Here is a 21,263-nt window from a genome sequence, read left to right as displayed (position 1 = left end):
TGGCTCTGTGCAACAGAATAACTGAGGGCCCGGGGCTGTGTGGGGTTGCATACACCTGTGGCTGTGTGGAACGGAGGAACCGGGGCTGTGTGGAGCTGTATACACCCGTGGCCCTGTGGAACGGAGGAAGCGAGGGCCCGGGGCTGTGTGGGGTTGCATACACCCGTGGCCCTGTAGAACGGAGGAACCGGGGCTGTGTGGAGCTGTATACACCCGTGGCCCTGTGGAACGGAGGAACCGGGGCTGTGTGGGGCTGTATACACCCGTGGCTGTGTGGAACGGAGGAACCGGGGCTGTGTGGGGCTGTGTACACCCGTGGCTCCGTGGAACGCAGGAACCGCGGCGCCGCCGGGGCGCGGAGCGGCGGGCCCGAGGGCGGTCCCTGCCCGGGCCGGCCCCGGAAGCCGCCGCCGCCGCTCCGCTGACAGACGGCGGGGCCGAGCCGAAGATGGCGCTGCGGCCCGGGCCCGGCGCGGGGGGCGCCGGAGGGGCGGGCGGAGCAGCGGCCGGGGCCGCCAGGTCGGTGGTGACGGGGGACAGCGGGCGAGGGGCTGTGGAGAGGGAGGAGAACGATGATGGGGAATTAAAGGGACGCGGGGAAGGGCGGAGCTGGGGGGCGATGGTGGGGCTGGCGGTGCGGGTGGGATGTGAGGGCGGAGGGGTCAGGCCCCGGTGGGGTGTGTGGGGTTTCTCACTGGGCTCTGTGGGTGCCGGGTTGGGTAATGTGGAGTCTCAGGTGTGATACACGGGGTCCTGGGTGGGATGTGGGGGTCTCAGGTGAGGTACCTGGGCTCTCAGGTGAGGTACATAGGATCTTGGGTGGCGGCCCCAGGTGGGGTTCAGGTGGTCAGCTGAGCTTTGTGGGGTCTTGGGTAGGGTGTGTGGCTCCCAGGTGTAGTACCTGTGATCCTGGATGGAACATCAGGGTCCCAGCCAGGATGTGGTGGGGCCCTGGGTGGAGTGGCGAGGTCCCAGGTGTGTTGGTGGGGATGCAGCCACGGTATCTCTGCGTTTCGCTGAGATTTATTCACATTTGCGGGGGCCCAGCTGATCTCCCCGGTGTGTCCAGGCTTGGGCAGTTGTGCCCCACTTGCCATCGGGCTCTGCAGCTGCAGGTATTGGGGTGGGAAGGAAGGATTTGGGGGTCTGCCAGCCCCGCTCGGGTGCTGCTGGTGTCACCAGCAGTAAATGTTGCTGTCACTGCCTGGCAGGTCTGTCTGTGGCCTCCTGGGACCGAGCCTCCCTGGGGACTTCCCCTTTTCCCCTCCTTCCCACAAAGGGCACCTTGGCCGGAGGAATCCTGTCAGGAGAAAGAAGCAGTGTTAACAGAGGTGTTGTTGTGCTTCTGGAAAGGTTGGAAAACTGGATTTCACCACCTTTGAAGACTCTAGTAATTTTTTTATTTTTTTTTTCAATGTAGGCTCTTGTCTGCTATTTATCTCTTGTCCTACTTCTAGGGAGGCTGAAGAAATTTTGCATTTCACAATTAAGCTCATTGAGTTGTCTCGGATATCCGAAGCCCACGGTTTTGTCTGTGTTATTGGGAACGTTGTCAGTGCAATAAAGGTTCTGAAAAATAAAAGGATTTACAAATCACCATTTCCCATTGATAGTATTTTGGTTTGTTTAAGGACAAAGTCTGGAGGTAGAGGAGAAGTTCTGTTCTGTGTCTGTGTGGGTTCTTTGCCTGATTTCACTTCAATTTTTTTGCATTTCTGCCATTCAGAAAATACTCTGACAGTCTGTTGCATCCGTAGAGTTGTACTGCTTGGGAATTGAGGGGTTTAAAAATCCACTTGTAGATGGGAAAATGTATGGTTTGGAGCTGTTACAGTGAAATTTCAATTCAGAAAAGGAGTTACTTCTCCCCACACTCCTGCGTTTTGGCTGAAGCTGTTTCTTGGTTGGTTTGGGGCTTCTTGGTGGTTTTCTTAAGCTCCATATTTAAAATACTTATTTAGTAGGAATTTACAGATTTAAAGTACTGCTTTAAGAGGTCTGTTGTGGGGTGGTCACTTAGTTCCCTTCTCTTTCTTGTGTTTGTGCAGCGTACCCCAAGTTGTTCTCACACAGGACCGTCCCTCTGCTGGCTCCCTCAGCCATGAGAACCAGCTGCTTTCACTGACTGCTCTGGGCATTTCTGCATCTCCAGAAAAGCAGTTCAGTCATAAATCCCCATGAGTGGGCTGGTTTGTGGCCCTGCTGGCAGTTGCACACTGAATCCTGGAGTGAATTTGTGGTGAATCTGAGCGGCACGTACAGGACTGTGCTGCCAGAGCTTGCTTTTCTGCTTTGGACTAGCTCCTCTTCCAGTGCCCTCTGATTAGCTGAGGGGGTTTTTGCCGATTGTTTCTTTTTATTTCTTTCAGCAGAGACTTATAAATAAACCAAGAGCTCTGTAGAAAGGGATAAATATTTAATAGTTTGACCTTTACTTGCTTGCAACAAGCAGTGGTACCTCCCGACGCTTGTTCCGTTTACATTGCATTTGTTGGTTTGGAGAATTCTTGTTGACCAGGCTCCCCAAAAAGAAGGGGAAGCATGAAACTTAGAACACTTCTACACTTAGGAGACCTTCAGAGATTACATTTAATATTAAATCATTCTGATTAAAGTAAGTCTTCCGGTTTTCATGTTGATATCGTATGCCAAGGAGTGGATGAAAATGACAGAACTGAGTTAAACAGACCTTGGCTGTGGTGAGAACCAAGCCCTGCACATGTTTGGGGCTGGGGTGTGTGAGTCTGCAGAGTTCTTCAGAGAGAACCCCAGGTGGTGGGAGTGGAGGATGGCAAGACTGATTTGGAAAGCAAAGCTGTGTGATAGTTGTGGAAGGAGAAATCAGCACACAGTGGTCAGAGCTGAAGAAGAAGCTTCAGGATGATGGAGATCCTGATTAGAGGATGAAGTGAAGAGCAAATGGGTTGTCTTGGTGACCGTGTGACCTGCTGCCTGTGCAGTGGGGAGGTGCAATTTGCTCCTGGATAAATGCATAATTTAAGTTCCTTATTTTATCTTAGTGCTCATATTACACAGCTCTTTTATATTTATAAAGCAGGTTGGCTTACAGGACTTCCTGCAGCCATTTCTGATGGCATTTTCTCTTGTACTCTTAGGCACTTTCTTTTACATCCACCCTTGGAATTGAACATTGAATACCTATAAGTGTGTTTCTGTTCCTCAGCACTTGGATGTAATAACTGCCTGGGACACTGAGTGAAGTTCTTGTTTGAGAAATTGCTGCTGATGTGGGTTTCTGCAACTTGCTTGCAAATGAGAATTTTAAACTAGGTCCTTTTTTGCTGTTTGGCAGCTGTTTGAGAGTGAGGGCTAGCAATTTCCATTAGGATTTTAGTTGAAATTTTAATGGTTCTTCCCCCAGGTGCACTTGACCCTCAATATGTGAATGGATGTTTTCTCCAAGGTGCTTTTTTTTGTGATTAGATAACTGAGAAAATAGAAGCTCCATTATTTTGTGATAGTTGATGTTTCTAAAGGGGGCAAAAAGTGATGGGGTTTTGTAGGTAGTTGGTTTTTCTTCACAAAGGCTGTTCCTAAGCAGCTGAGAAACGTTCTCTGGTGCAGTTAATAGTCCTGCTGAGTCAGATACTTCCAAGAGGAGCTGTTTATTCATCCTGTGCTTAGCCTACACGAGAAAGTGACCTGTTCCTGAGCTGTGTGGGTGCTGAAAGTCTCTTGTGGGTGCTGTGGATGAGTCAAAGCCGTGTCAGGGCTGCTGGGAACATTCCAGCTGTGTGTTTGGTGGCTGTGCAGCCTGTGGCAGTGCTCCAGGGCTCTCTGCTGCTTTGGGGGATTCCGTGGAGGGATAACCTCAAGTGCTCACCAGAGGCTGGGAGGCTCCAGGTGATGGTGCTGGCGTGGAAATCGAGGTGGATTTTCCATTGTGGATATTGGCACTGAAGTGACAGAATTTCACATCCTCTTGTTTTCTTCCTGCAGCTTCATGTTTCCTGTTGCTGGCGGTTTGGGTCCCCCTCAAGGTACGTATCACCTTCCCATTCTGAGCACAAAATTCTTTATTTTGTTTAGATAAATTAGACCTAAACCAGGTCTGCAGTGATGTTCAGAGGTGGGGTTATTAATTGAACTCCATAGCTATTTTTTTTCCCTTAAATTCAGCTCTGCTCAAATGACCCTCACCCCTCTGTTGGGAAAACCTCCTGTGTGTTGTTGAAGCAGTGTCACCAGAATCTGGATTAAAGGTCCAGGAAAACTACATCTCCCTTTTTAACCTGAATTTGCCTTTTAGATTCTGGTATTATTTTGAGTGTGGTATTTCACCTCTCTCTGCTTCATCTCCCAGCTGTGTGGGTGTTGCAAGACCTGGTAAATATTTACAAAGCACATCAAGACCCTAGGACAAGAGTCACAACCTGTGTGGAAAGTATTAATACAATAGGAGAGCCTCAGCCTTAAATTGCCTTTGTTCTCATTCCTGATGCAGTGCTGTTTGTTTAATTAGGGGAAAATATGCAGAGAACTTATGGGGAAGATAGGGAGTTTTTAATTAAAATCTCAGGGACTGATTCATGGATTATTCCTGCCTGTGTCATGCCCTCCTGGAGTGTTTCTGCATAATTATCTCATGGTGTGCTGGTAACAAGTGTGTGTCAGTGTTTGTCTCCCGAGACAGCAAAATGTGAGACAGGAAGATACTGAAACACAACACACTTGCTTTATTCAGTGGATTAATATATTCCAGCTTGGTCTGTCCAATTTTGTGCAAGTTTAGCTCTTACTGACAAGGATTGTTACCATTATAACGTGTGATGGGCTAATTAACCTAAAGTGTGCTAATTAACCTATAGACAAGTTATCCAGCCAGGTCAGAGTGTGAAGTTGCTTTGTGAAAGGTTGACTTTATTTCCCAAGATTTATTTTCAGAAGCTGCTGCTTTCAAGAGAAATGGGAATTACCAGCACCAGTCACCCTGGTTAATTAAATCTTTTTAATTGGAAATGACCCTTCCAAAAATCATATGGGAAGAAACCCACAGAGAATATTTAGGATGGTGAGAGAATATGTCAGCTTAGTTACTGAAAAGCCCTGTAACATTTTTCCCTATAGATTGACCAGTGTCTAAACTAAGGATATTCTGTGGCTGCCTGCAGTATAGCAATTTTTTTTTATTTTTAAACAGTCCAACACAACTCAGAGATTTTTACTTTCCTTTGCTGCTTTAGAAAGCAAAAAAGAACAATTAAATGGGGGAGGCAGGATTAGAAAAGGTGGGGAAAAATGGGTGTTAACATTGACTGGGCACTTACCTTGTTTAATGTTTCATTGCAGGGATGATTCCTATGCAGCAGCAGGGATTTCCAATGGTTCCTGTCATGCAGACCAATATGCCAGGGATGATGGGAATGAATTATGGCTCTCAGATGCCTCCTGGACCCATGACCATGCAGGTGTGTGAATGAAATGTGGACTGAAACTGCAGAACCCCAGGCTGGCTTGGGTTGAAAGGGACATTAAAGATCATCCACCTTGGACATGGCCAAGGATGAGGAATCCAAAGCCTCTCTGGGCAGCCTGTGCCAGGGCCTCCCCACCTCACAGGGAAGAATTGCTCTCTAATATACAATCTAAGCCTTCCCTCCTTCAGGTTAAAGCCATTCCCTCTGTTGTATCACTACCATTATTCTTTTCCCTTAAAGTAACTTTGTATTTAGTGCTGCTGTTGCTAATTGAGGAATAAGAGTGAAATATGAGCAGCTAATATAATGTTTTCTCTCTTTTAATCTATTGTTTGCTATTTAGCAGCATATGTGCTTATGTACAGATTTGCACTTTGCTGGAATTTAATGTTTTTGCATGACTTTCTAACCAAATTGCTGTGTCACAAACTGAATTTATTGTGTTTTGCCATCTCCTTGCACTCCCTTCCCTCCCCCACCTGGAATTTATTATGTTATTTTGGCAAAATTTATAGTAGGAAGATGTTTTTATGAGAGCTGGTCTAAAAATCATAAACAACTTTTGTTCTCTTCCTACGTGTTCTGAGACCAAATGCAAAATGAACTGTAAGAAAAGTAAATTATTTTCTGGCTCCTTCTATATTAGGCAGCTTTGCTGCTCTAAATGTCCCAGAATATATTTCTCAGCGAATGTTTCTGATACAGTTTATTCAGACAAGGTTCTTCTTGGCTGTTGTCATATATTGGTTCCCTGGATATCTCTGGGAAATGCCTAGATCATGTTTTCCAGCATCCGTGGTTAATAGGAGAGAATATAAAAGTATTATGAAATCACTTAGAATATGAACAAAAAATCCCGAGGAAACCCCTACTGAACTGTGTAGGATGGCTGTAGCCTTCCTGCTGTTGGGGCAGGTGGGATTTGGAGGCCTGAATTTTGGCAGTTTTCCCAGATGCTGTGAGGACTGTGAGTCCTTGTGGAGAGGAAGAGTGCCATCTACTGAGAGCACTGCTCCTCCAACACCGCATTTTACGGGCTCGATTTTCCTGGCGCTGCCAGCAGCTTGGCTTTTTCTGAAAAAAAGAATACACTGGAGTTGGAAAAAACATCTGTGTGCTGTGTTTGTTTGTAGGGTGGCATGGCCCTGGGGCCGATGCCAGCAGCTGGAATGCCCTACATGGGACAGGCCCCTTTCCTGGGAATGCGCCCGGCCGCCCCGCAGTACACCCCCGACATGCAGAAGCAGTTTGCAGAGGAGCAGCAGTAAGTGACACCTCACTGACTCCTGGGGAGTCCTTTTGGGATGGGGGAGATGGGGTTTCTTCTTGTTTAGGGCTGGGGAATGTTGCTGGATATTCCCATTGCTTCTGAAGTTTGTAGAGCTTGGTCAGGTCTGAGAAAAAACGGGAGCGTGTGCATCAAACCATCTGAATTTGAGGCAGTAGAAATGGAGAAATAAAGCACAAACCTGCCAGGAAAAGTCTCACAAAAATATTCATATATATATATATATTTTAAATAATTTTCTTTCAGGAAGAGGTTTGAGCACCAGCAAAAGTTCTTAGAGGAGGAAAGAAAACGGCGGCAGTTTGAAGAGCAGAAACAAAAGCTGCGACTCCTGAGCAGTGTGAAACCCAAGGTATGGCCTGATAAATGAGGGGGTGTTTCTTTCTTCAGGGTTTGTTTTTTTTTTCATAGCTTTTAATGGGAGAATCAGTGGGGATCATTAATCAGTGGGGATTGCATGAGATGCCAGATTATGGCTCAAAAAACCTCTGGAAGAGTTTGTCCTTTACACACTCTGCCAGCAGCAGGCATTGCTAATTCTGGTACTGAAGAAGTGTGGGTACTGAAAGAAAACTGAGCTGTTCTGTGGATTTTTCAAAATGTTTTCTGTGCTGTTTCAGACAGGTGAAAAAAGCAGAGATGATGCTTTGGAAGCCATTAAAGGGAACTTAGATGGCTTTTCTAGAGATGCTAAAATGCACCCAACACCAGCAACACATCCAAAAAAGCCAGGTTTGTAATTTTCCTCATTTTCCAACTGAAAATAAAACTCCAGTGTTTGAAATCCTCAGCAGAGGGAACTAATTCCAACAAGTATTTTTATTTGGTGGTACAAAATGGGTGGATTAATGGTTTTTTAAAAATCAAGTGTCGTTCTGGCAACTGTTTTCTTGGTCAGGGTATGAGGAAGAAATATTAGATATCAGCCTTTATTAAAAAAAGACTAGAAATCTTTAACAGAAAGCCTTATGTGCTGTGCTAAATGTGAAACATCAAGGAAATTGATAAAGCGTTTGTTCTTTTCTAGTCAAAGCATTAATTAATGTTTTGCAGAGTGCTTTTGAAGATGAAAAGTGTTATTTAAGTGCTAAGAATGATCAAAACCATGTATAAAGATTTGAGTGGAGTGTCACAGCTGGCTGATGTTTGTTGGGCATGGTCAAACCAAGCCTCTGTGTTCTCAGTAATTACACTGGCAACAATTGCCACTTCAGATTTCTTATGGTCTATAGTGTAGTTTTTTTAGTGTCTAGCCTGAAACAAAGCTTATCTAGGCCAGCTTCTTCCTATATAAAATTTGTGTCTGTGCTGTGGATTCACTGCTTGGTAAGTTTGCAGTTACAGGTGGTCTCTGACAACTTCCCTTTGTCTGTAGATTTGCCTGTCCTTCACCAGTTCTGTTAAAATGGGTAACACTGGAAGGGATCAAGCAGAAAATTGTCTACATGAGCAGACATTTCTTTTGTATCTTATGATATATTGCTGAGTTTCTGTGGATAAAACATGCCTTTGAGGGAGATTGTCCCCCTGACAGACCCCATTATGTCCAGTTTGAAATATTACCTCTGAATTTGTTTTGACCCTGTCTGCTTAAAACAGACAGAATACTTTCACAGCCAGTGTTAAGAGCCAAGTTTCAGCGTTTACATCCTAAAAACCAGGGAGAGAAGATGGGTGGTTGGAAGTGGCTGCTCAGTTTTACCTTGTGTTTGCTGCGCTGGCAGTGACACCCTTCACTTCTGTCACCACACACACTCCACCCTGCTCCTCCTCACCCATTTGCTGTGTATTCCCTGTGTTTGCCACTTTGCCCACGTCCCCACCCGTGGCCCTGATTCCTCATCACTTTGCCTTGTGTGTTCATTCCATTTGCAGATCATCCCACACCATCCCATTGTGCTGTGTCTGTTTCCCATTCTGCTTTTCTCGATGATGAAGAATTTAGTGACTTTATGCAAGGGCCTGTTGAAACCCCCAAACTGGTGCCTCAATCCACCTCTCAGCCTTTCCATCCTGCCACTGAGGCTGGGCAGCTGCTTTCAGAGAGGGCTGTGCTCCAACCTGTCCCTCCAGCCCAGGCTCCAGTGTTATCCACCCTGCATGGTACAACTGGGCAGGTTCCTTATTTTCCTACCTCTGCATCTCCATCCAATACCCATAAAACAGGTAACTCTAAAGTATCTTCTTTTACATGTCACCCTCTGAGCTACACAGAGTCTTTACTTAATCTGTTGGGTTTTGGGGTTTTTTTTTTTCAGTCTGGCTGGAAAAAATAATTTAGGCAATTAAGCAGAAACCTGCTGATCCATGGGAAAAGATGATTTAAGTCCTCCCTTCTCTTAGAACTGCCTGTAAAAGCAAGTCATGTGTGGATGCAAATAGTGCTAAATATACACATGCCTGATCTTAGGTGAATTAAATCTTGTGTTTTAGTATAAGCCTAAATCTGTGTGGTTGAAAAAGACACAGTTGAGATGATAGTATATAAAATAATGATTATGCTGCTGTGGAGCACTTGTGTGCTTCCTGCCTTGGAGGCTGAAGAGATGTTGGTGAGATGAACATGAAGAATTTTGGAGATGTAAGTAGATACTGAGCACTTCTGCTCCTGATGCCTGGATGGTTATGAAACAATAATCCTAGTACAGGGAATAGTTTCTTGTATTCCTCCTCTTGTTTGTTGCTTGTTGAATTTGTTGTGTTTGTGGTAAGTAAAGGGCAGAACCAGGCTCTGGAAGTTTCCAGAGAGGGTGGTGCTGTTGGTCTGAGCTGGGGCTGATCATCTCTAACTCATCAGTGGTACCAAAAGTACTTTTCCTTTGAAAAGTGTGGAAGTGCAGTCTGGGCAGTTCCTAACGAAGTATAAATGATTCCTCCTGCTGTTTATTCAGGCTCTTCCTTGGAGGAGAAAGCCTTAGCTAATGGCTCAGATGAATCTGAACAAGAGCAAACTAAACTTAAAACGTCTGAAGTTGGGCACAAAGCCTCAGCTGCAAGCCAAGCCCATCCCAGTCTCCCCAGCAGTGACTGGCATGTTGTAGGTGGACATGAAAGTGGTCCCACTGCTGCTGCAGAGGTGCACAAGGCTTCAGAACAAAACAGAGCAGTTGAAGAGTGTGGTGAGCAATCGAAACGTTTGACAGAATTTCAATCTAATGAGATGCTGCTTGGTGCTAACGCTCTGTTCACTAATTCCAAGGCCAGCCCTGCGTAATTTTGCTCTGAATGCCTGCTTGAATAATATGTCAGTGCCTCCTGCTCCTTGCTCCAAGTGTAACTGCCATGATTTTGCTCTGAACTTTCTCCATGTGAGTTTATTGTTGTAATCACCTTTAACATGTTGGTTTAACCAGGTTAACGGTTTTAAAATATTCTGTCCTGTCTTGGGGAAAAAGAAGTTGTGCTGTCTAAAGATATTTTTAAAAAACTGTTTAGGGAAACTTACCACTAAAGATGGTCAATGTCATGGTGAGTTTTAATCTTTTAACCTTGAGGGGATAAAATCTTGCCAGGTTAAAACTCTCAGCTAGTTAATTCTTGTTTCTCAAATATTTGCTGCTCATACAAGTTATGTCTAAAACTATTTGTATTTTAGGAGTGAATATTCAAAAGATGGTCTAGATGAAAACTTTAACCAAGGTTTTGTTCTGTTTTGGATTTTGTTAAAACTGTTGACTGAGTATGGAAGGGAGGGGTGGAAACTGAAGAATAATGAGATCTGAGGAAGTGGCAAATTTATTTTACTTGCTTGGTGAAATGGAAGGGATTGCTTATATTAGAATATGCTTGGATGTGGGATGATTAGAAATTAGACTGCAGTCAGGAGGTAATCCATGTGGAAGATGAGGAGATGCAAGGGTACTGGGAAAGACAATGAAATCTGAAATGATGCTGATTTTGGTCAGAGCTCCACCCAAGATGAGCACAAAATCTGCTGAGGCAGATTGAGGGGAAGAGTCCACATAGTGGAGGAGGAAATAACCGATTTTCAGGGAGTGAAGTGTGGCAGATCATGTTATGAAAGCCTGTAGTAGTGAAGGTGGCTGTGGTGTCCCCTGGAGCTGAGGACTGGGAGCAGTGGATACACGTTTGTGGACGTGGGAGCTGAGCTCTTGCTGAGCTTCAGTCACTGGGCTGTTTGTGGATTTCCCAGGGGAGGATGTTCTGGGGGGACATCGTGAGGTTTATGGTAGGTATGGATTTATTTATTCCACAAATAGTCCTAATAGCAGGGAGCTGATGGGAAGCTGAATTTGTTGTGACACAGAACTGCTGTGAAACTCAGAAGGCAGTGAGACTTCAGGTTCTGTACATCTGGATGTTAAGAGGGATGCACGTGAGGAGCTCCTTATTTCATTACGTATATAACTCTAATCTATTACTGCCAAATCATTCTAGTTATTATTTCATATTCCTGCAGTATCTGTTTTTCCTCTGAGCACAGTGATTCCTGTCTGAAATCTTTGCCTGAAATGCTGAATGATGCTGCCCAGCTGTGGTGTAGTCTCTTAAGCTCATTGTACTCTGTCTCCTAATACAACTGTTTTTCTTACTGAATGGAATACCTTTAGGAGTTGGAGTGTTCCCTCCCCAGGACCCCATCCAGCAAATCATGCCTCCTTGGATTTACAACGACAGCTTGGTCCCAGGTAAACCAACCAGTGGGCATTTGGCCAGGTGGACAGTGCAGGGTGTGAACATACCTGTGCTTGCGTGGCCACTTATTGATCAAAGTCTTATTCCCTTATCAGAGGACTCCTGGGTCTCTGATTTGTTACGTATTTATGGTGTCTTATCTGCATTTGGAGAGATGGGGGTTTTATTTGAGCATGTTAAATTCTAGATTAAACATTTGTGGCAGCAGCTTATCCCAGCAGAGGATGCATTGCTGATAATGCTGCTTTCATGGGTATTCTGGTTTTTGGCATGTCGTATAATTAGGCAGGCTCATTTCTGAAGGCTATTTGTCTTCTATGTGTAAATAACACAGTGAATAGAAAATGAATTGCTGTAGTAAATATTGATTACACTGAGGTTTAAATGCATAAGGCTCTTAGAACTATCTTTTTTATATGAGTTATCCTGCAATTTCATTAAAGAAACGTGGTTTGAAATGCAGCACTAAGTGTATTTTATATAAAATATTTCTCTGCTTGAGTTAAACTTGTCTGTAAAAACCATCCAATAACACATTTAGATGAAACATGATGATACAATACAGTGCCAGAATGCTCCTGATTTGATATCACGTTGAGTTCGAGACAACATAAAAAAGCAATAATATTTGAAAAGAGCAGTTGTCACTGTCTAACAATGCTTCCCTCACAACAGAGCTGTATAAGAAAATCTTGGAAACCACTTTGACTCCTGCTGGAATTGACACAGCCAAGCTGTACCCCATCCTGATGTCCTCGGGACTGCCCAGGGAGACGCTGGGGCAGATCTGGGCTCTGGCCAACCGCACCACGCCTGGGAAACTCACCAAGGAGGAGCTCTACTCTGTGCTGGCCATGATAGCAGTCACTCAGGTATGCCTCTCACCTGGCAGCCTCCAGTAAAATACTGCTTCTCTTCAAGTCCACAGGAGAAACTTCCCTTGTCGCTTCAATGGGGTTATGATTTTATCAATTTCATTGCTTACATTTCAATTTTCTTCAGTATCGATTGAAGGTCTTAGATATAGTTACGAAACACATGTATATATGTTTTTAATATCACATGCAGCAAGTGAGTAAATGAGTGAAGAGAACTTACAAACACTTAATATGAAGTTCAGAATTACATGCTAAGGCAGCACAGAATCTGAAAAATATGAAAGGTAAAAAGGCATCAACAGGACAAGAATATGTGGCCTCAAGCTGTGCCAGCTTCAGCTGGAGCATGAAGACTTTATTAATGAAAAGGGTAATTAAGTACTGGAAGGGGCTGCCCAGGTAGGTGGTAGAGTCCCCATCCCTGCAGGTGTCCAAGGAATGACTGGACATGGCACTCCATGGGGCTGGGTGACAGGGCGGGTCAAAGGTTGGACTCCATGGCCTTGGAGGCCTTTTCCTACCTCAGTAATTCTGTGTTGAATCTAATTCACTTCCATGGACCTTGATGGCATGTTGGGATGTGGGAGTTTACTGGGAGCTTGACCAGTAAATGATGCATTTGATGCTCATTGTTGGCATCAGTGCCACAAGCTGCAAACTGGATCTGAGAACACAGTACACCCTTTCATCAATGCTGCACGTGTAACTGACTGTCTGCTTGTTGCCTCTGCAGAGAGGGATCCCTGCCGTGAGCCCTGACGTGCTCAACCAGTTTCCAGCCGCGCCCGTCCCCACCCTGTCCGGGTTCCCGGTGCCGCTGCCCGGCGGGGTGAGCCAGCCCCCGCTGCTGCCCGCGGCTGCCCCGGCCTCCGTGGGGCTGGCCATCGGGCCCTCCGTGATGGGCATGAGCATCCCCGGCCCTGCTCCGGCCCCGGCCGCGGCTCCAGCCCCGGCTCCAGCGGGAGGAGCTGCAGCACAGCCTTCGGGAGCCTTCCTGCCCTCCTACCCGCCCGGCCAGGTGAGCTCGCTGCCTGCCTGGAAAACCCCCTTCCCTGGAAGGGAAATCAGCCCGGCACTTCCAAACTTTCATGGTGATAACAGGTTTTTTTTGGCAAAAAAACAGAGCTGAAATCCAGCATGTGACGTCTAAAAATGTGAAGTGCCGCTAAGGGCGTTCTTTTGTTGTTTCGGTTCTTTCTGATGGCATTAGAAGAGGTACAAAAGTGTTCTGTGCTGCAAAGAGGATTTTAGTTGTAGTTAGGATTTTGTAACGCACATAAAGTGGAATTTTGGGTTAAACTGCACAGCAGACTAACAACTGGTAAAATAGGAGTTTCAGGAGCAGCTGAGAGCACTGAAAACCTCCAGTTTGCAAAGGTAAATCACATGGGATAAATTTTGCTGTTTGCAGACATGGTTCCTCCTTCAGAAAATATTTTGTTTGCGGTGCTATTAATTTTAAATTATTCATTGATTTAAATAATTAATATTTGTCCTGTATTAAAAGATGACATGGCTGTGATCAGTAACACATTTATTGTAAAGGGAGTAGAAGTTCCTCCCTGTAATCCTGTGTGTGTTTGAGTAGGGTGAGGTGCACACAAAGTGGAAATGCTGATGATGCTGGTGTTGAAAGGTTCTTTTAATTCTTTTTTTCCCCTCTTAATCACACTGCCCCGAGCTGCTTTCATGCTGTATGAGAATTTGAAGAACCAACAGCATAGCAATTCATGTGTTGTTTTTAACTCAGGTAGTAAAACCAGAAGATGATGACTTCCAGGAGTTTCAGGATGCCTCAAAGTCCGGCTCCCTGGATGACTCCTTCACTGATTTCCAGGGGGAGGCAGCCAAAGCAGCCAGTTCACAGCACCGGAGCAGGTACCAGGTCCTTGGTGTTTTTGTCATTTCTAAGGCCAGTGCCTAAACTTTTATACCTGACTAAAAATCTCAATTGAAACATCATTCAGACTCCAGCAATCCTGGCTTTTCCTTTGGGGAGCCAAGATGTAATTCCTGATCAGGCAGGTTTTGTGTAACAAAATAAATAAACGTGTTTCCTCCCTTTGATAGTTTACAATCAACCTTTCAAGGTCTACAAAGACTACAAAATTTCAGCCTTCTTTCCTCTTTATGCGCCTCCCAGGTGTCTGATTGTAGACAGACACATTTTCTGGGTAGGAACTGGCTGTTCCTAGGGGCAAACAGAGCTCTGAATTCCATGTGAGCCCTGCTTAGCAGGTGCTTCCTCAGCAGTGACATCAAATGGGGATGCTCAATCCAATTGTCCTCTTACACTATGGCTTCTGTGTAAGAAATAGAATTTTGCTGATGGCATAGAAGTCCACAATCTTTTGGTTTGGAAGGAACGTTAAAGATCAATAGTTTCCCCACTACCATGGGCAGAGAGGCACTTCCATTAGACCAAATTGCTCCAAGCCTTGTCCAGCCTTGCCTTGGACACTCCCAGGGATGTCAGTCAATGCAACATGGATCTGAAATGCTGATTTAAGTATATCTTGTGTTAGATGTCATTTTTGCAGCTGAAGCTGATCTGCTGCTGGAAGTTTTGACAGAAAACTGTTTGTAAATTGCACAATGGGAAGTAGAGGATCATAAAAAATATTTCAAAAAATGGTGTTTCTTTTTCACTGCAGCAGTTCTCTTTATTCAGTTGTGAAAGCGTTCAGTTTTGAACAAAATGTTACAATGAGCTATAATCTAATTGCTTATGGAGCTTTATTTAAAAAAAAAGCCATCTGTGGAGTACAGCTGATTAACCATTCCATTTGCCAAGATTGCATATCTAATAGCCTGCTTTGCAGGGATGGGAAATTTAATTATATTACCATAAGCTCTATTTTTTTGCCGTTGCACTGTCTGTCTGCAAGCATCACAGACCAGCATCAGCACATGTGTGCAAGTGCTTCGTTTGTGTGTTGCTTGTAGGCTGCTGATAAGGAGATTTAAATGGCTCTGGAAAGATTCTTGCTCCAGGCTGAAGAATGCAATAGAAATTCATTCAGGTTTTCAATGTGAATGACACAAACTGGAGGTAGAATGCATCATTCATATGTAAAGGATGTTGTTGTGTGGAGCTGCCAAGGTCTGATAACGGGGCTTGTGTGGAGGGTGAGCAAAGCTCCCTCCTAAATCTTCCAGCATTTGCTAACAAGGTGTTAGGTTGTTGTGGCAGTTTTACCGGATAAAATGGAGTGTGTTTATGCAAAAAGACTTGCTTGTGTAACTGTGCACTAATCCTTATTTTGCTGACTAGATACCTGCCTAAACTCACTGATTGGCACCCACAGAAGTTCAGAGTTATTATTTTCCTTCCTTTGAACAGTGATCCCACTTTATTATCTTAATTTTACAATATGTAATGAGATATAATCAGATAAGCTGAAAGTATGGAGCTGTCAAAATCTCCTGCACTTTTAACTCTTTACTGTATCTATTTCTGTCAGGGAATTCTCAAAGGGATAAATTAGGCAGGAGTGATTCCTGGGGTGTGTCTGTGTGCTTGTTCTCTCCTGGGCTACGAGTTCCATGGTATAAAGCTCTGGAGTGTTTTGTTCATGGTTTGATAGAAATTAAAATCAAGAATGGTGCAAATTGACTTTGAACTAAAGAAGGTTTTAGGTGAGATAAAGTGAGAATTTACCCAGCTGACGTCACTTACATCAGGGGCTGGATTAAACACTCATTAAGGCATAAGCTTAGGTTTAGGAACCAAATTGTGTAGGCATAATAAGAGGCTCCTTTAAATAAAACCTGGAAATGCAGATTTCTTATGGCTAAATTAAGGAACTTTGCTTTTATCTCTTTTGTTTTTAGTGTTCCTTCTTTACTAATGCCACTCCCAGGTACTAAGCCGCTCTCACCAGCTGATAAATATGCTGTGTTTAAAGGAATGGGAGCTGAGAAGCCTTCTGAGAGTGCAGCTGCTTTTGGAGGTAAAAGGACAAATACACAACCACTACGAGAAATTTATTGTACAATTTCATATATGTTCTTTTTTGCATTGATAAGATACTAATATTTAAAAATCAAAGCAATTAGTACAGCATTTGCCGTATGAATTAATATTTTTTCTATATGAATTGATCATTTTCTCAGTGTAAGTGTATTTCTTTTCTCCTCTTCTCTAGATGGAGGGGACAAGTACAGTGCTTTCCGGGAATTAGAGCAACCAGCAGAAAGCAAATACTTGGGTAAGCACTGGGACTTTAGTGTGTTTTCATTATCATTTTTAGCATTTCTCTTGGAGCTGCAGAATTTCCATCTCTGCCATTCTAAAATAAAAGTGGTTCTGCTTCTCTAAAAAAATTGGTAGGAAGTATCCTGAGAAAACAGGACACTATCCTGTTGGAACAATGTGCTGATGGTATTTCTGGACGGTTAGCATCTCTTCTGGGTGCTCCTGAGTTTTATTTTAAAGTAATGATGTGGTTGGAATTTGTTTTAAGTAAGGAGTCATTCATTTGTGAAACCCCTGTGGTGTTTTGTGAGCTTCTCATTCTTGGAACCTCTTCAGGATTAAATGCTTGCAGTAAAATGAAATAACATTTGATCTCTTTCAGTACATGTTCTAAAATATAGAAAGTTGCTGTATTTGCCTGCTGTCAAGGTCTGACCACTCTTAACCCTTTCACCAGCTTACATTTCTAATGGAAAAGTTTGCAATTCTTCAGTAAGTGTAGTTTGCTGTGTATTGCAGTTTTGATCAGTGAGTAGCAATTTCAGGAATACTTACATTGTTGCTGAGCCAAATGAATGGTTTGAAGGGGAGGGAGAATGGAATAAAAGGTCAGGTGTAGTTGTGGTCCTTTACTGCTGTTATTCAGAGTATTCTTTTAAATCTTGGTTAAGCAGATTTAAGGTGTGACACTGTGGTAGCTTAAGAATTAAATGCTAGTGGTGTGCTTCTAAAACAGAAAAAAATCTATTTATTGGACACTTGTCTTCAAGTAAGCATCAATACTTGAAAATTACAGGTAGTCCAAGTATGTACATGCTGGTGAATGGGTTAAACAATGTTTTCATGTTCAAAAGAAGAAAGTTATATAATTAGCACACCAAAATATTTAATATAAATTCGATGAAAACATTGTTACCTCATGTTGGTTTTGTCTCAGCCATCTGGTGATCTCCCCTGAAAAAGCTGCAGTATTTCAGAGGGAGGAAGGGAGGAATTGCTTCCATAAAAAGCAAATACTGTACTGGTATAAGTGAAATTGAAAATGACATTCATTGTTTGGCAAACACGAAGAGGATGAGGTGGGGAGAAGAACTTGCATGGAGGCCAAATAAGGCAGTATTGATCTCCTTTTGAATCTGTTTATCATGGTGTGTTTTGATATTAACTCAGTGTAAAGGGAGTTTAATATGACTCTGAGGCTGTTTGAGAGAATTAAGTGTTTGCTGGAGTGAAAAGTAGAATCACTGACCTTGGCACTTGTGTGGCTCATGGAAGTTGAGTTTGCAGTTCCGTGTGCATCCCGAGCTCTTTCACTTAAACAGTTTGTGTGAAACCTTCTGACACTGCGTGAAATAGTTTGCTTGCTTGCATGGTGTGAATGTCCTGTGTTTATTGTGCAGGGTTTAATTGTCTCCCTGTTTTCATTCCCAGGAGAGAACCTTGCAGAGTTCAAGCCCACGGGAGCCGACGATGGTTTCACAGATTTCAAAACCGCCGACAGCATCTCCCCGTTAGAGCCACCCTGCAAAGACAAAACCTTCCCTGCACCCTTCCCTCCTGTGCCTGCTCAGCCAAAACAGCCAACACAAGCCAAGACTCCTTTGAATCTGGCAGACTTGGAGCTCTTTTCCTCTCCTGGAGAAAACAAGCAGCCATCCTTCCCACCTGCGTTTAACGCCTCAAAGCCGGGCTCCTTTCCCCCTCCACCCCTCCCATCCGCCTCTGCCCAGGCAGCACCCACCAAAACTTCCAGCTTAGCTGATGACTTTGGAGAGTTCAACCTTTTTGGGGAGTTTTCTAACGGCGCATCAGCCGGTGGACAAGATGACTTTGCAGATTTTATGGCTTTCAACAACAGCGCGGGGTTTTCCGAACCAAAACCCGACGACAAATACAATGCACTCAAGCTGGAGGCCAGCCCTGGAGCTCAGGCTGGCTCCTCAGCCAGCACAGTGAAGGGTGGGCAGAGCTCTGCCACCACTGCTACACCCACCAAATATGACATCTTCAAGCAGCTGTCCCTGGAAGGCCCCGGAGCGGGCTTCGAGGAGGCCAAGGACGGCGCGCTCTCCTCGGGGAAGAGCGATGATGACTTTGCTGACTTCCACTCCAGCAAGTTTTCCTCCAGCAGCGCCGAGAAGTCGCTGGTGGACAAAGTGGCAGCTTTCAAGCAGGCCAAGGAAGACTCTGCTTCAGTGAAATCCCTGGATCTGCCTTCCATCGGCGGCAGCAGCGTGGGCAAGGAGGACTCCGAAGACGCGCTGTCTGTTCAGTTTGACATGAAACTGGCTGATGTGGGAGGAGATCTTAAGCATGTCATGTCTGATAGCTCTTTGGATTTGCCAACAGTTAGTGGCCAGCATCCACCAGCAGCAGGTGAGGAACTGGTTAGATTGCTCTGGTAACGTAGGTTGGTGCAGATTCCGTGTTCTCTGTGCTCAATTACAGTATTATGCACTCGTCTTTCAGTAGTGGAAGACTCCTCAGTGTGTGTCCCCGCCAGCCACGGCCCCTCAGCAGGGCACTCTTTAGTTTTTGTCTTAGAAGACTATAAATATCAATAGCTGGAACAGTTTGAACTCCAGGCCAGTTTATTTTTGAGATTTAACATCATCACGCTGGTACCTGTTTGCTATTGGCACTTAAGGGACTCGAGTGGGAAATATTCCAGTGCAAACAATGTCATTCCATTTATATCAGCAAGGTGATGGCAGAGTCTCACTTGAATCTCTTGTTTTCCACAAAGCATTTGGCCTGGGGACTTCCCCTGCTCCAAGGGTCACTAATTGGGGCTGGTAATGAGAAGCTGACTAATCACCAACACCAGTGTATTCCCCTTACAGTGGGGCTCGATCTGGGTAGCCAGGATTTTGCAGGACTGCAGTTGTAGAGTATTTCACACACCTTCCAGTGTTAAATCCCTCGTGGGAATCATTGTGCCAAGGGGCTGCAAGTGCTGGTCTCATGACTGGGAGCTCTTGGACCTAAATTTAAACCCTGGGACTTTCACTTTATCCTTATCAAATTTCCACCTTCTTTAATTTCCCTTTATTACAACATTCCTGAGGGAGTGAACTGACCATCTCTGACCTGATCACATATCATAAAACAAATTTCCCAAGTGTCCTGCTTTTTCTTTTCATATATACATAGGAGATAAGCTGTAGTTAAATGTTCTGTGGCCTTCAACAACACGGGAACCATTACTGTGTTCTAGGACAAGTTTTATGCAGTCAAAGGCTTTTCTGAACAGGGGGAACATACAAACCGTAAAATGTAAAAGCTCTTACTGCAAGAATTGGTTATTTCCACATGAAATATTTCTTCCATTTTTTGCAGAAATGGGTAGAGAAAAAAATATACAGTACTGTAATTTTGCATTATATGATATTTTTAAGTAGGGGAGAGAATTAAGTCAGCAACTTCGATGTGGAAGATACTCTCTAACAGGGTACGAAATATCAGGAATAATTTATTAGCAAAGACATTTAATTTTCATATTACTGCTTGGGAAGACTCCAAGTTGAGTGAGCTGTCAAAACGTAGCACCAACAGTGTATTCTTGAATGTTTACTTTGGGTTTGAAAGCACTTTTTCCTAATATTTTTCTAGCCTCTTTTGGTGGTAGTCTGACTTCTGTAGCTCTTTACAGGACGTGTGCTTTTGCCACAGCAATCCGTGATGAATAATTGCCATTTGTGGCAGGAAAGCCTCTTTTTTTTTGGTTTGTTTCAAGGGGTTAGCCCTTCATGTGCTTGTTGCTAAACTTTTGAACTCTGAAGTATTAATTAGAAGCTATTTTTATTAAACTTAACCTTAACTCTGTATTCTCCTATGGTGCCAAGTTAGATGTTATTCCAAAAGGGAGAGTTTTGCTCCATTTAACTGTTTGGATTTGGTAGCAGGACGTGCTCTGGACACTGCTACAAACACTCCTGTGCTCACGTGTTCCTTTCTTTGTGTTTGATGCATTTCAAGCTGTGAACTGCTGATGGTCAAGTCTTTTTTTTCCTTCTTTTTCTTTCAGTTTACATGAAGTTAAAAAGCAGATTTTTTTTTTCTTTTTTCCTCATCGTTTCCTTCGATCTGTAACTCTAATGTCAAAAAGGGACAGTACCCCTTTGTCACCTCGCTGCTGGGAGATTGTCCCTGTGTCACATCTCCAGGGGAGCAGCAGCAGGACAGAGGTGTGCTGAGAGATGATTTGACTTTGTGATGTGTCCACACAGAGGTGTTTGTCCCTTGGCTGTGAGGTTTGACACTTGTAGCTTCCAGGTATGGGCAGGTAGGTGCTTATGCTGGGAATCAGGGAGAAATCCTTGGCTTGCTTCCCAAGCCAGGGCCCTGTGGTCTCTTGAGGGATGAAAGGTTTCCAGTTTTTCTCTCTCCAAAGGGGATACAGTCTCTTTAAACTGGGCTCTTAACTCTCTGTGTGGAAGGTAGAGGATACTAATGTTGCCTGATTTCTCTTGCGTTTACTCCATATAACCCTTTGAGCACTGGCTGCATGCTGTTAGTTTGAACCAGGCTGCTTCTTTTACAACCAAATTTACTTTTCACTCCGAGTTGAGAGCATTTGAATGAGCACCTGCTCCTGTTGGGTGAACCTGATTTGTTCTTCCTGCCAAAGGTTGCAGCAAGAGGAGCCCTGCCCTGGGCACCCTCAAAGGGTTATCTGCTGCACTGACACACCTGTAAAGTACCTTTTTCTTTGGCATTACTGGAGATTCTCTGTATATTTTAATCAACTGCAGGGTTGGTTCTTTTTTTTTTTTTTTTTTTTTTTTCCTGCTTTTTCTAATGTC

General features: G+C 44.2%; 1 protein-coding gene across 3 annotated transcripts in view; it reads left to right on the top strand.

The window, feature by feature from the left end:
- Positions 1-434: 434 nt before the first annotated feature.
- The window catches only part of SYNRG (synergin gamma), a 35,641-nt gene continuing 14,812 nt past the window's right edge, over positions 435-21,263 (top strand). Inside the window, exons 1-15 of one of the 3 annotated variants that reach the window (XM_066333545.1) lie at positions 435-519; positions 3,961-4,001; positions 5,311-5,429; positions 6,572-6,702; positions 6,973-7,078; positions 7,347-7,458; positions 8,602-8,892; positions 9,618-9,845; positions 11,298-11,375; positions 12,058-12,254; positions 12,994-13,278; positions 14,011-14,138; positions 16,095-16,213; positions 16,409-16,471; positions 17,890-18,834. In XM_066333545.1, the coding sequence (XP_066189642.1) occupies positions 449-519; positions 3,961-4,001; positions 5,311-5,429; positions 6,572-6,702; positions 6,973-7,078; positions 7,347-7,458; positions 8,602-8,892; positions 9,618-9,845; positions 11,298-11,375; positions 12,058-12,254; positions 12,994-13,278; positions 14,011-14,138; positions 16,095-16,213; positions 16,409-16,471; positions 17,890-18,834 (2,914 nt within the window). In that variant the 5' untranslated portion in view covers positions 435-448. The remainder of the gene's footprint in view (positions 520-3,960; positions 4,002-5,310; positions 5,430-6,571; positions 6,703-6,972; positions 7,079-7,346; positions 7,459-8,601; positions 8,893-9,617; positions 9,846-11,297; positions 11,376-12,057; positions 12,255-12,993; positions 13,279-14,010; positions 14,139-16,094; positions 16,214-16,408; positions 16,472-17,889; positions 18,835-21,263) is intronic. The other 2 variants (XM_066333546.1, XM_066333547.1) reach the window with 2 other exon arrangements.

The sequence above is a fragment of the Sylvia atricapilla genome, chromosome 20, assembly GCF_009819655.1.
Source record: "Sylvia atricapilla isolate bSylAtr1 chromosome 20, bSylAtr1.pri, whole genome shotgun sequence".
Lineage (NCBI taxonomy): Eukaryota > Metazoa > Chordata > Aves > Passeriformes > Sylviidae > Sylvia > Sylvia atricapilla.
This window is presented reverse-complemented; position numbering and strand designations above follow the sequence as displayed.